At 44.1% G+C, this 12,382-nt stretch overlaps 1 protein-coding gene across 1 annotated transcript in view; it reads right to left on the bottom strand.

The window, feature by feature from the left end:
• Positions 1-12,382, bottom strand: part of LOC138259736 (sodium/hydrogen exchanger 2-like) — a 503,208-nt gene that overhangs the window by 36,296 nt on the left and 454,530 nt on the right. Inside the window, exon 11 of the mRNA XM_069207631.1 lies at positions 3,663-3,723. Coding sequence (XP_069063732.1) covers positions 3,663-3,723 — 61 coding nt within the window. The remainder of the gene's footprint in view (positions 1-3,662; positions 3,724-12,382) is intronic.

The following is a 12,382-nucleotide window of genomic DNA, read 5'->3' as shown; positions in this document are numbered from 1 at the left end:
AGCTGCTAAAATGAACCCCCCCCTCCTTTCACCGCTGCTTCACTATTTCCTGAGATATATGCCAGTTACCAGAGGTATCTTCATCTCCATGAAGTCTCCAGGTCCAACACATCACTATTTCGAGTACAACCCCATTCCCCATTCTCCATTGCAGTTCTAGAGTTAGGGACAGTTGGATGTACATTCTTGCACCATTAGGCAACTACCACCAAACAAGGTGGACTGACAAATGTACTATTTTCTTTCCAAGCCAACATTATTTGCGCTAAGGCTACTGGGATGTTAAATACTAAGGCCCATATTTATACTTTTTGACGCACAACTGCGCCAACGCAGTTGTGCGTCAAAATTTTTACCGCCGGCTAACACCATTCCAAAGCGCCATGCGGGCGCCTTATTTATTGAATGACGTTAGCCAGCGCTGCGGACTGGTGTGCGTCAAAAAAAATGACTCACACCAGGCAGCGCCGGCGTAGGGGAAAATGGAGGATGGGCGTCAAAAAATGGGGCAAGTCAGGTGTGAGGCAAAATTCAGGCCTCAACCCGATTTGCGCCATTTTTTTTGACGCCCAACCTCCATTGACATGACTCCTGTCTTAGCAAAGACAGGAGTCATGCCCCCTTGCCCAATGGCCATGCCCAGGGGACTTATGTCCCCTGGGCATGGTCATTGGGCATAGTGGCATGTAGGGGGGCCCAAATCTGGCCCCCCTATGCCACAAAAAAAAAACTAAAAAAAATACTTACCCCAACTTACCTCAACTTCTCTGGGATGGGTCCCTCCATCCTTGGGTGTCCTCCTGGGGTGGGCAAGGGTGGCAGGGGGTGTCCCTGGGGGCATGGGAGGGCACCTCTGGGCTCCTTCTGAGCCCACAGGTCCCTTAACGCCTGCCCTGACCCTGGTGTTAAAAAACGGCGCCCATCAGGCTGGGCGCCGTTTTTTAAGGCCTGTCCCCTCCTGTGCGTCAAAATGACGTCAGAGTATAAATATGGGGCACAGGCCTTAAAGTCATTTTTTGGAAGGGAACGCCTACCTTGCATATAATTAACGCAAGGCTGGTTCCCCCTTCCAAAAAATTACGCACATGGTGGAACTTTGACGCCCGCGGGGTCGGACGTCAAAGTATAAATATGGGGCAGGGTTTGCGTCGATTGTGCGTCAAAACTTTTGACGCACATTCGGCGCAAACAGAGTATAAATATGCTCCTACATGAGCCAGCAAGAATTTGTTTCACTTATTTATTGTTCAATAACCAAGTGCTCCCTACATTTTTAATTTCTGACAGAAGCTTTTGCCAGCGCCAGCAGCTGGTAGACCTGTGTGCAAAAAAGTGTTATTTTGATTTGCCCATGCCTCCAGGTAGCTGCATAAACGAAGTATCCTCACGAAATGCATTTACGATTAGAGATTTGTATCAGATAAAAAACATATAAGCATAGTGATCACCGTTTCTGCCCAACAAAACAATGCCTTCTGGTGTGAAGGGTAAAATATTTTTACAGACTCCTGAATCACAGACTGCTGGAAGTGATTTTCGATCAATCCAGTTTGCCTGAGTTACATTTTAAGTGATGCCCAACAATGTGAGTAATTGCTAAAAATGTGCTTCTGGTCCCAAAATCGTCCTACAGATGATGTATTGTATGAACCTGTCCAACTATTGATTTCAATAGCATGTCTCCAACAGTGACAACACGAGAGCGCTGCTTTCGGTATGTGTTGCTCGACCAAGCCAAACTCCGAGAGAAAAGCAAGTTTGTTAAAACAACTCAAACTCTGATGTTTTCTAACCATAAACCTGAAATATTTCAGCATGATTACAAGAAACGTTAATGTCACATAGGCAATAGCAAGGTTGAAACACTGGCCCTCATTACGAGCCTGGCGGTCATAGACCGCCAGGCTCGCGGTTGGCGGGAGCACCGCCGACAGCCCGGCGGTGCCCCGCAGGGCATTCTGACGTCAGAAGAGGGAAACTGGCGGTCTCCCGCCAGTTTCCCACTGCCCAAAAGAATCCTCCAAGGCGGCACAGCTTGCTGCGCCACCGAGGGGATTCTGACACCCCCTACCGCCATCCTGTTCCTGGCGGTTTGCCCGCCAAGAACAGGATGGCGGTAGGGGGTGTCGCGGGCCCCTGGGGGCCCCTGCAGTGCCCATGCCAATGGCATGGGCACTGCAGGGGCCCCCGTAAGAGGGCCCGCTTGTATTTCACTGTCTGCATAGCAGACAGTGAAATACGCGACGGGTGCAGTAGCACCCGTCGCACCTTCCCACTCCGCCGGCTCGATTACGAGCCGGCTTCATGGTGGGAAGGTAGTTTTCCCCTGGGCTGGCGGGCGGCCTTTCGGCGGCCGCCCGCCAGCCCAGGGGAAAACTCAAAATACCCGCCGCGGTCTTGCGACCGCGGTACGGTATTTTGGCGGCTCCCGCCGGGCGCGCAGTCACCGCGTCCGGCGGGAGTCGTAATGACCCCCACTATCTTCTTTTACCTAACACGGGCACGTGATTATTTCCCATATGCTGAGTTATCTAGCACTGCAAAACTTCTTACATCTTTGCTCACTCCTGGAAAGAAAGGTTAGATGCTGTCCTTCTAGCCCAGGCTGCTTTCTAGACTACAGACTGAGAAATACAAACAAATACGAGCTTTTCTCCAATACAAAACACATCAGGGTATGCTTCTAGGTACACAGTGCAGGAATCTTGGTTGAGTTCAAAATGGGATCTAAAGCACACTACTAACAGTAAATCAGCACTTGAATTGGCATTTGAAAGGCTGTTCTCGGACACCAGGAATTTGCACAGCTAAAAAGTCTTGTTTCCATTTGCTTAAGCAGGCAAATAGCACTTATGCATGCCACTGGTTGCATGATTTATAACATATTAAGGCCGGATTTACTGGCTTTGCCAGTGCTTGCTTTGTTAAGCCTTGGTTTATGTTTTGCCAAGGTTCTACGTCTTCTTATATATATATATTTTAAATAGCATTTGTTCCTTTTAATTTGAGGTCCAGTCTTTGCTGCTTTATTGGCTGTTTAATTTATGTGGTTACCTTGCCCTCCATCACCAAAATTACATTTAGGTTCTCCTCCCCTGGAAAACTGGTAAACAAACTCCACAATTGGGATTCTTGGTTATTTTTATTAGGAACTTTGTGTTTTTTGTTTGATTGATTCTAATAGTTTGCTTGCTTGCATCTGTATCTTAGACATTAACTCGATTCTCTTTTCCTTGCCCCATGGTGTGGTTGCTTGATAGTTTTTTCCTTTTTCATCCTCCTGCTTGGCGTCCTTTCATCGAAACTTTGTTGTGAATATCCAGTTTATGTTTATACCAAGTGACAGATCAACAGAGCCACAGAGCACCTAATAAAGTTATGTTATGAAGCAACCAGGTTTTGGTGGCATTTGATATTCCTATGGGTGTTTTCTGTGCTTAGATGTTACAGTGAGGCACACTGACAAGAGCAATGTGCAATGCTTTGCAGTGATTTAGAACGATTTAAGAACTCAAATGTTTATTAAATGGGGGACTGCGTATTGTTTGTTTCACTGCTTTATAGGTGTGTTCTTAATAAAGTTTCACATTGAGCCTCAAATACTGTTAAAACGCTCCGTATTAAGTTGACTGCGTAACATTCAAGCTACATTCTGAACTTACCAGTTAAGGAACGGTATAATTTCGGCCTTTTTCCAGATTCTGAATGCTGTGAGCTTTCCCTCTATGAATTAAAAAACAATAAAAAAAATGTTTGCACAATCTTTCAAATAAAGGGTCACATGCTCACTCTAAACAAACAGCAGCTCCTAACCCCGAATTAGCAATTATTTCATTCTTTCTATAAATTTGTATTTCAAAAACTGCAGGATGCTAATTAAATATTGAAAATGTAAATGAAAGGTTTCCAATAGCAAGAAAATAGTGATGATTGTATAACTATTAAAAAGATCATGATAGTCATGCTGCCTTCTAATTAAATGAATCTGCTTCACAGCCTTAAGATAGCGTTTAAGTCGAAATATTTTTTTCAAATGGAGCTTCTCATGTCACGGGTGCGATATTGTCATTTAAATAAAACACAAAGTAGTGCCAGAAACAATAAGGTTACAGTGAAATAAACAACCTCGAGTCCTTATATACCACCTCAGGCTATGCTCATGATATCGTGCATGGCCGAACACAATTCAGATATTATCATTAATGTCATCACTGACGGTGACAATGGGACATTAATGAAGATATCAGTGATAGAAAAGTTGTACGGTAAGGGTCCAGGAACTTTACAAATTTCAGATGTTCAAATTTATTAGCCCACTTCAGTCACTCATAAGCCGTTTTTGAAGAAGTGGAATGGATCCATTAGTATGTGAGTCAGTGTCTGGTTGTATGAAAAAATTGCTTTAATATCTGTTTCCACCAAATACACATTAAAGGCTTATATTTCTTCATAAACAGCATAAAAGAAACTAATCATTTTTAAAGATACGTAATTTCAAACTGTTAGAAATGGGGTCTTTGGTTGTCAGTCAGGTTACCCCCTGTCCAAGCAAGGATCCTCACTCTAGTCAGGGTAAGTCACACACAGTCGAAATTATCCTGTGCCCACCCTCTGGTAGCTTGCACTGAGCAGTCAGGCTTAACTTAGAAGGCAATGTGTAAAGTATTTGTGCAATAAATTGTGAAATAACACAGTATAGCACCACAAAAATAAACCACACAGTGTTTAGAAAAATATAGAATATTTATCTGATAAGATGCAGGTCAAAACGATTAAAATGCCATAAGTATATGTTGAGCTATCACTATAAAAGTGACATCAAGGGGGTCCTTACGACCCTGAAGGACGGCCGTAATTTGGGGGAAGGTACTGCCAACAGGCTGGCGGTACCTTTTCCCAAATTATGACATTAGCGGTTTGGCTCAACCCACTCAACCCACCCTTGGGATTATGTCCCCCCTTCCGCCATGGTTTTCGTGGCTTTTTTACTGCCACGAAAACCATGGCAGTAGGCACTATCAGTGCCAGGGAACACCTTCCCTGGCACAGATACTGGTCTCCTCTGCCCCCTCACCATCCCCAGACTCATCTCCCCCTCCCAACCCCCCCAACATCTACACACCCACTCGCGCACACATACACACCCATACACAGAAACATACCCACATCCACCCACGCATGCACACATACATACCCACACACTAACATACATTGTCGCACACATGCATTCACAACATACAACAGACATGTACACTAACATTCAGTCATACATGCACGCATTCCACACGACTCACACCCGCATGCACCCATACAAAAACAGACACACACCCTAACACACAGTCACACACACCCCCACACACGCACACAATACCCATCACCCCCCTTTTCTGTCGGAGAACCAAACTCACCTGCTTGCAGGGGGTCCTCTGGCAGGTGACGGGACGCGGCGCTGCTGCCAGCAGCAGTGTCGGCCAGCAAAACACCGCCAGGCCATATTATGGAACATGTCCTCTGTGCTGGCCATTGGGGTGGTGGGTATGACTCCGCCTTTTCTAAGGCCAGAGTCATGTAATGGTAGGTTTAGCACCATAAAATGATGCTAATCTGGTTAGAGTCATTTTTTTTTTACTCTAACCTGCCTAAAGTCATTTTTTGGTGCTAAATCCTCTTCTTCAACACTGCCAGCCCCACCCGAATAAAGTTGTTTTTATTTACTGTAGCCTACCCTTTGCACCGGCTTGCACCATTCCATAAATATGGTGCCCAGCTGGTGCTAAAAAAATGGTGCAAGCCGGTGCCAAACTTTTTGGTGCAGTTTTGCACCAAAAAGTATAAATAAGGCCCAAAGTATCCTCTGACTGACTGCTATTTTTTTCAACTATTATTCAGCAGTAAGTGAATATCATTTGAAGCGTTAAATAGGAAGGAGCACATTTGGGCAAGTCCTGTATCACTGTTACTATCACCTCTAAATTCTTCATCAGATCTGCATCAAAATGTAGTCAAAGATTAAGTGGCCCACAACAAACTGTAGGTAAGGCAAAAGGCTGCTTATTATAACCCTGGAGACTTAGGCCCTAATTATTACATTGGCGGTACATACCACCTACCGCCGCGGTGACGGCCACCAACATACCACCACCTTGGTTACCATCCGTATGCCATATTAGGAGCACTGCCTGACTTCCGCCACAATGAGGGTTGAAATCCGGCAGTGCTCATGGTGATGGACGGTGGTAAGCTGGCGATGCTAACACCAGCACCGCCACACCAGTTGAATGCCACCAGCCGTTTTATGTCCAGTAATATGGCCTGGCGGTGTTCTGCTGGCGGGGAGCTGCTAGCAGTAGTAGCGCCCCTTCCCGTTCCTGCCGGAAGACCTCCTCAACCAAGGTAAATTGGGCTTGCGACAGGGTAAGAGGGTGGGGGGGTGTTTTGTATGTGTGTCTGAGTATGTGCATGAATGTCTGAGTATGTGCGTGAAAGCGTCTGTGTGTGTTGTGTTGTCTGCGTGGGTGTATGCATATGAGTGAATGCGTGTAAGAATGGTGAAATTAGAGCGTGTCTGTATGTCAGTGTGATTGTGTGTTAGAATCTGTGTGAGTATGTCTGGAAGTATGCATGAATGAATGCGTGCATGTCAGTGTGTGAATGAATGCAGGTATGTCTAAGTGAATGGGTGTATGCATGGTGCATGTGGGTGTCTGTGTCTGTGTATGCAGGGAGGGGGCGTTTTGTGTGAGGGGCACTCTGACTATATAGTGTGGAGAGGGGTGATGTGTGCGTGTGTGGCTGTGGGGGGATGGGAGCAGTTGTGTGGTATGTGCGTGTATGGAGTGAGCGAATGGATTGGAGGGTGGTGAGTCTGGATAGGGGGGGTGTCAGGTAATTGTTGGGCAAGGAGGGGGAGCTGCCTACCGGTGACAGGGAAGGAATTCCCTGTCACCGGTAGGGCCTACCGCTATGGTTTTTGTGGTATTGCTAATGCCACAAAAACCATGGTGGTAGGGCAGCTCATAATGCCTTAGGTGGTACTATGTCGGCCACTGGGCTAGAGATAGATATCTCCGGTCCAGTGCCTCATACCGCCATGGCAGTATGATTGGAGAAGTGGCAGGTTGGCTACAGCCAACCCACCAATCTCATAATGTGGCGGTATGTACTGCCAGCCTGTTGGCGGCGATACCGCCACATTGCCACCAGGGTAAATAAGGGCCTTAATCGTCACTATCCTTGTAGTAATAAAGACTTTAATTCAAGAAGCTAATAATGGCAAGCTGTAGAGTATAAATATACTAATGTAATTATAAAAGAACATACAAAAGTATTGGCAAACATTGTGAAGGAAGAAGAGACCAAAGATTTTGACCTGTAAATAAAAGAACTGTGTAAGGATGCGGGATATCAGTTTAGAAGGGTAGAAGTCCTGCTCAGGAAACAATCAGAAATATTGACAGGCTGAACTAGAAAAGTCAGAAAATTAACCTGCACTTAGACCTCTGGTAGCTTGGCGTAAAAACAGTCAGGCTTAACTTAGAGCAATGTGTAAAGTATTTATGCAGCACACAAACAGTAAATAAGTAGAACAAATAGAACACAAGAAAAATACTAAACCAAATTAGGAAATTGGAGTACATTTTATTAAATGAAATGCTGCAAGAATGACAAAACTCCAATCAGTAGAACCTAAGGTGTTCAATTTGAACACTTTAATTGAATATAGAGCCTAAAGGAACAAAGAGCCACTCATGGTCATCTAATAGTAGTAGCCCGAGGATAAATCACAAGCTCAGGCTGACTGCCATTGAGGGTGGGCCGGATACACAACAAGGTTAACCCCCACTGGCAACATCTCACAGAAATAGTTCTGTTCAAGGTGTAGGAGGCCACTAGGTGCATGGAGAGTGTTGAGGATGGTCATAGCTGTAGCTTAAGGAGCAGGCCTGGTGTCTCTGTAGCACCACAATACGGGCTGGTGTCACTGAGGGTCATTGTTGAAGCTTTGTGTTAGTGGTCACTGAGAGCAGATTCGATGTTGCCAGTCATTGCTAGCGAGTTGCATTCACCTGAGCTTCACATTGGTGGTCGTTGCACCAGCAGAGCCTCGGCAAGAACAGGCCCCTTCACAGCCGTGAAGAGCCTGAAACTTCAGGATTTCACCTTTCTTCACAGAGGGAGCTCCACTGATGCCAACTGAAGGTACGGCTCTACCCCAACCATCCTGTCAGGACGGCCCATCCTGTCCTCATCTAATCCCCTTTTGTGTCACTGTCCGGAAGGAATAAACAAATCCTAAAAGCAATGCTATTTATGGTCATGTGGTCCTGGATACCGGCAGAAGGCACAAACAGGACAAGAAAACACCAATGTTTTTAACGTGGGATTTTCAAAGTTGTGACTTACAATCCAAATTTACCATTAAAGACAATTTTAAGTTAAAATGTATTTCAGTTTAAACAGCATATGTCTATCTGCTCCCAATCCAAAGTTAGCAATTACTAAAAGTAATAGAGTAAACCAGTGTTAGTCAATGGGCGAGATATGGTCTTGTAACAGTGAAAAATTACTTTCAGAGCTTTTCACGGCTGGAAAATAAAAAATTTAAACCCACTTGTCCTACCTTTCAAATACAATGCATCCTGCCCCATGAACCTGTAGTGCCTTCCTTAGGGGTGACATATATGTAATAAAAAGAAAGGTTTTGGCCTGGCAAATGGTTTATTTTGCCAGGTCAAAATGGCAGTATAAAACTGCACTACAGGCTGCAGTGGCAGCCCTGGGGCATGTTTTAAAAGGTTACTTTAGTGTGTGGCACCATGTGTGCTGCAGGCCCAGTAGTGGCATTTAATTTACAGACCTTGGGTACATGTAGTATAATTTACTAGAGATTTAGGAGTAAACTGAATGTACCGATCAAGGTGCTGCCAATTGCTCCATGTTTTAAGGAGAGAGCACAAGCAATTTAGTACTGCTGAAGAGGCAAAAAGTGCACAGAGTCCTAATGCCAACAAAAATGCCCTCAGCAACAGAAGACAAAAATCTTGGCATGACCCTGAAAAAAGGGCCAGGTCCAACAGATTGTAAGAATTCGGCCTATTAGTTAAGGGGAATGAATACCCACTGTAAGTAATACATACAATTCTTATCAGGGCGAACACATAAAGTCACAAAATTAACCTGAGCTCAACCCAGTAGTAGCTATAGCACAGAGCAGAGAGGCTTTATTTAGGGAATGTGTAAAGCATTTATGCAGTACCAAAATGTTAATAAAGTAGAAACACAAAACATGAAGAAAATAAACTATTTAGAAAAATAGAGCATTTTTTAATAAATAAAATGACACCAAACGAAAAATAAAAATCAATGAAGGGAACCAAAAAATATTTTTTTTTATTTTTAACTAAAAATAGTGCCCAAAAGCGTATAGAGCTACCCATGGTCAACTGGTCGCGTAGAACGGAACTTAGGCTCAATTTGAGGCCGATTGTGATGGAGCATGGGTCTGATACAGAAATCAGGTTTACCTAGTCTGAGGTTTTGCCTTGGGACTTAACTGAAGAAGCCTTCTTGATGTCGGGCTCCATGACACTGCCCCGGAGAAGTCGTTGGTTTTTAGTAAGAAAGCTCAGAGCGGGAGAAAGTAGAATTTTGAGCCCAGAGAATGTCCCTCTCTGGCAGGATACTGTTAGAGACTTTGCTCGGTCAAGATTTCTTCAGTCTCACTTAGTCACTCCTTTGGAGCTCAGATTCCTTCAGCAGGGCAAGGCTGCAGGTCATGGCAGAAGAAGGCTCAATAAGGCAGATACTGTCTCTGTGAGGTCCTACTGCAGAAGATTTGCTGTTGTGAAAATGCTCGGAGGGTGCTAACCATGACTTGGCTGGTTTGTCCCGGTCCCCCTGAGGTCTTTGGACCAAACTCTTTTCTAAATTACAGGTTTTTCCAGGGTTATAGGAGAAATCCAGCCAAATACAGCCACTGGTTCCAGGACCTGCCCATGGGAGTCAGAGCTCCCTCAAGTAGAGCCCGCCAGCAAGGTCCTGGGCAGGTCCATTTGAGACTGGTCATCTGGTAAATTGCATAAAAGACATCTTATAGCTTGTTGTGTCCCTTTGGCTTGGAACAGAAGGTCAGCCAACTGACTCTTGGAGTCACTTCTTTGTCCTGGATGAAAGAGAGAGCAGCTCCGGTCCTTCAGGTCCTCTGGTCCAGAAAGTTTTCTGAGGAGATTACAAGAAATGCCACATATATGCCTGGCATCAGCTAGTGTATGTGAGTGACTTCTGGTTCCTATCCAACAAATTGGGTGAAGTTCCTAAGGGTACGTATACCCACTTTTGCAACAGTTTGTGTGCCCTACTGCAAACAATGTCACAGTTCACCTTTCTGACTAAATCCAAGATGGTGAAACCCTTCTCCCCTTGTGCAGAGCCTCTGGGCCCACTCAGAGGTGTGGCTGGGATAATGAGTAGCCCCTACTCTGTGGTCACTTGAAACCAGTTCTGGGGGCAGCTCCCCTCATACTGGGATTGGTACCTGACTGGCTGGGGGAGGGGGAATAAATGAAGGGGTTATCCAGGTGTGTCATCTTGCATTAGTCTATGGCAGGGGAGGTGCCTTTGGAATAAATTAAGTTCCTGGGTTAGCCTTAATTATGATTCTGCCAGAAGAACAAAAACAGATCCCCACACCCATGCCCCTGTCTCTGCTCTGAGAGCAGCTTTCACACTGCATCAGGGCTTGAGCACTGGGAGGGCTGCAGCTGTAGGTTAATGCAAATTAGCCTCCAGAGGCTTTAGACAGGAAAAAGGTAACTTTCTAAAAGTACATTTTCCCTATTAGTTACTAAAAATCGGATTTCACCATTGAATTGCGCTTTTAATAAATATTAAAAATACATGTTTATTGATAATTCTATCTGGTCCCTACCATAAGATAGTAGAATTAATACTAAATATTGCTTCTGAGTGTTAATCTAATGGCCAACCAGACTTCCTAAAGTGAAAATAGCTATTGCCACTAGTCACTGTAAGAACACATTTAACATAAAACGTTTACATGCCCTAGTTTTATGTACCAAGCACCCTGCCTTATGGACTGTAAGGGTTACGTAGGCATCACTTATTAATATTTAAAAGGTTTTGACCTGTCAATATGGTTTATTTTGACACCTTCAATTGCATTTTTTGCATTGCTATGTTCTGGCGTCAATGGTTGGTCCAAAATGAGGTTTGCAATGCCGCTGCAGTAGTTGGAACAATATTTGCTGCAGTCAACTAGTTACATGTAGCCTATATGCCCTGGGTACAACCTGTACCATATTCTAGGGACTTGGAGGTAACTTAACAGTGTATCTATTCAACCATGTCCACAGAGAGAGTACAGGTACCTTATTACTGGTTAGCAAGAATAAAGTGCACAGAGTTCTACAGCCAGCAAAAAAAGATAGGGCAAAAATCTGGAGTTACACCGCAAAAGATAAGGTTATTTCCTACAAGGATAGACAGCCAAATAAAGCTGCCCTTTACTCGGATAAGAGGGAATCCCAAAATTCTTAAATATATTATATACATCAGACAAGAAAAGTGCATCAACACAGGCTTCCCACAAATAGTTATGGTCATGATGTACACAAATCAAAATATGCAACTTGAATTTTAAAAAATTTACCAGTTTGCAAAATTCAAATTGCTAATTCTAGAATACAGTTGTAACAGGTACAGCAATATAAAATGCTATGTTTCATATTTACAAATGAAGGTTTCCCAATTTCTGAATAGGAATTAAATTACAACTGTTGCATAACATCCAAAACCAGAAAGTGAACCAGGAACACTGTGGATGAAGAGAGGAAAGGAGCATGGGCCTAATCACATCAATGAAACACCTCATCTTAATACTTTGTCAAGTCAGAAGGCTCAGAAAAATGGCTTAGAAAAGAGGAAACCCAAGTTCACTAATGATGAAGTAGGATTGTGTTGCAGTGAGCTAGAAGCTATTTAGCAAGGCCTCACTCAGTGTGGCATAATCTATAAATAAGCACATTTCGGGCCACAATAGGGAAAGGATAAATGCATTGGAACAATCAAAGGGGAAATGTGCCAGCATTGACCCAGTTTAAGGAAAGGTTTGAAAGCAAGACGCTGGTGCTACAGGAGACAGACACAGTACAGACCAATTTCCAATATTAATGTAACAGATGAGGGCAAAGCTTCAAGGGGGGTTGTTTGAGGTGTAACACACCCTCTAATAAATGTATTTTGAAGTAGAGTTTTGGGTACAAGTACTGTCAGTCGGGTATGGTGAATTCTTTGTCAGATTTCACATTGATTTTTAAATATACACACAGATGAAAATGCATACTCTCTGTTGTTTTTTTTTTTT

The sequence above is a fragment of the Pleurodeles waltl genome, chromosome 2_1 (assembly GCF_031143425.1).
Source record: "Pleurodeles waltl isolate 20211129_DDA chromosome 2_1, aPleWal1.hap1.20221129, whole genome shotgun sequence".
NCBI classification, from domain to species: Eukaryota; Metazoa; Chordata; class Amphibia; order Caudata; family Salamandridae; genus Pleurodeles; species Pleurodeles waltl.
The sequence above is the reverse complement of the archived record's forward strand: the minus strand, read 5'-3'. Positions and strand labels throughout refer to the sequence as shown.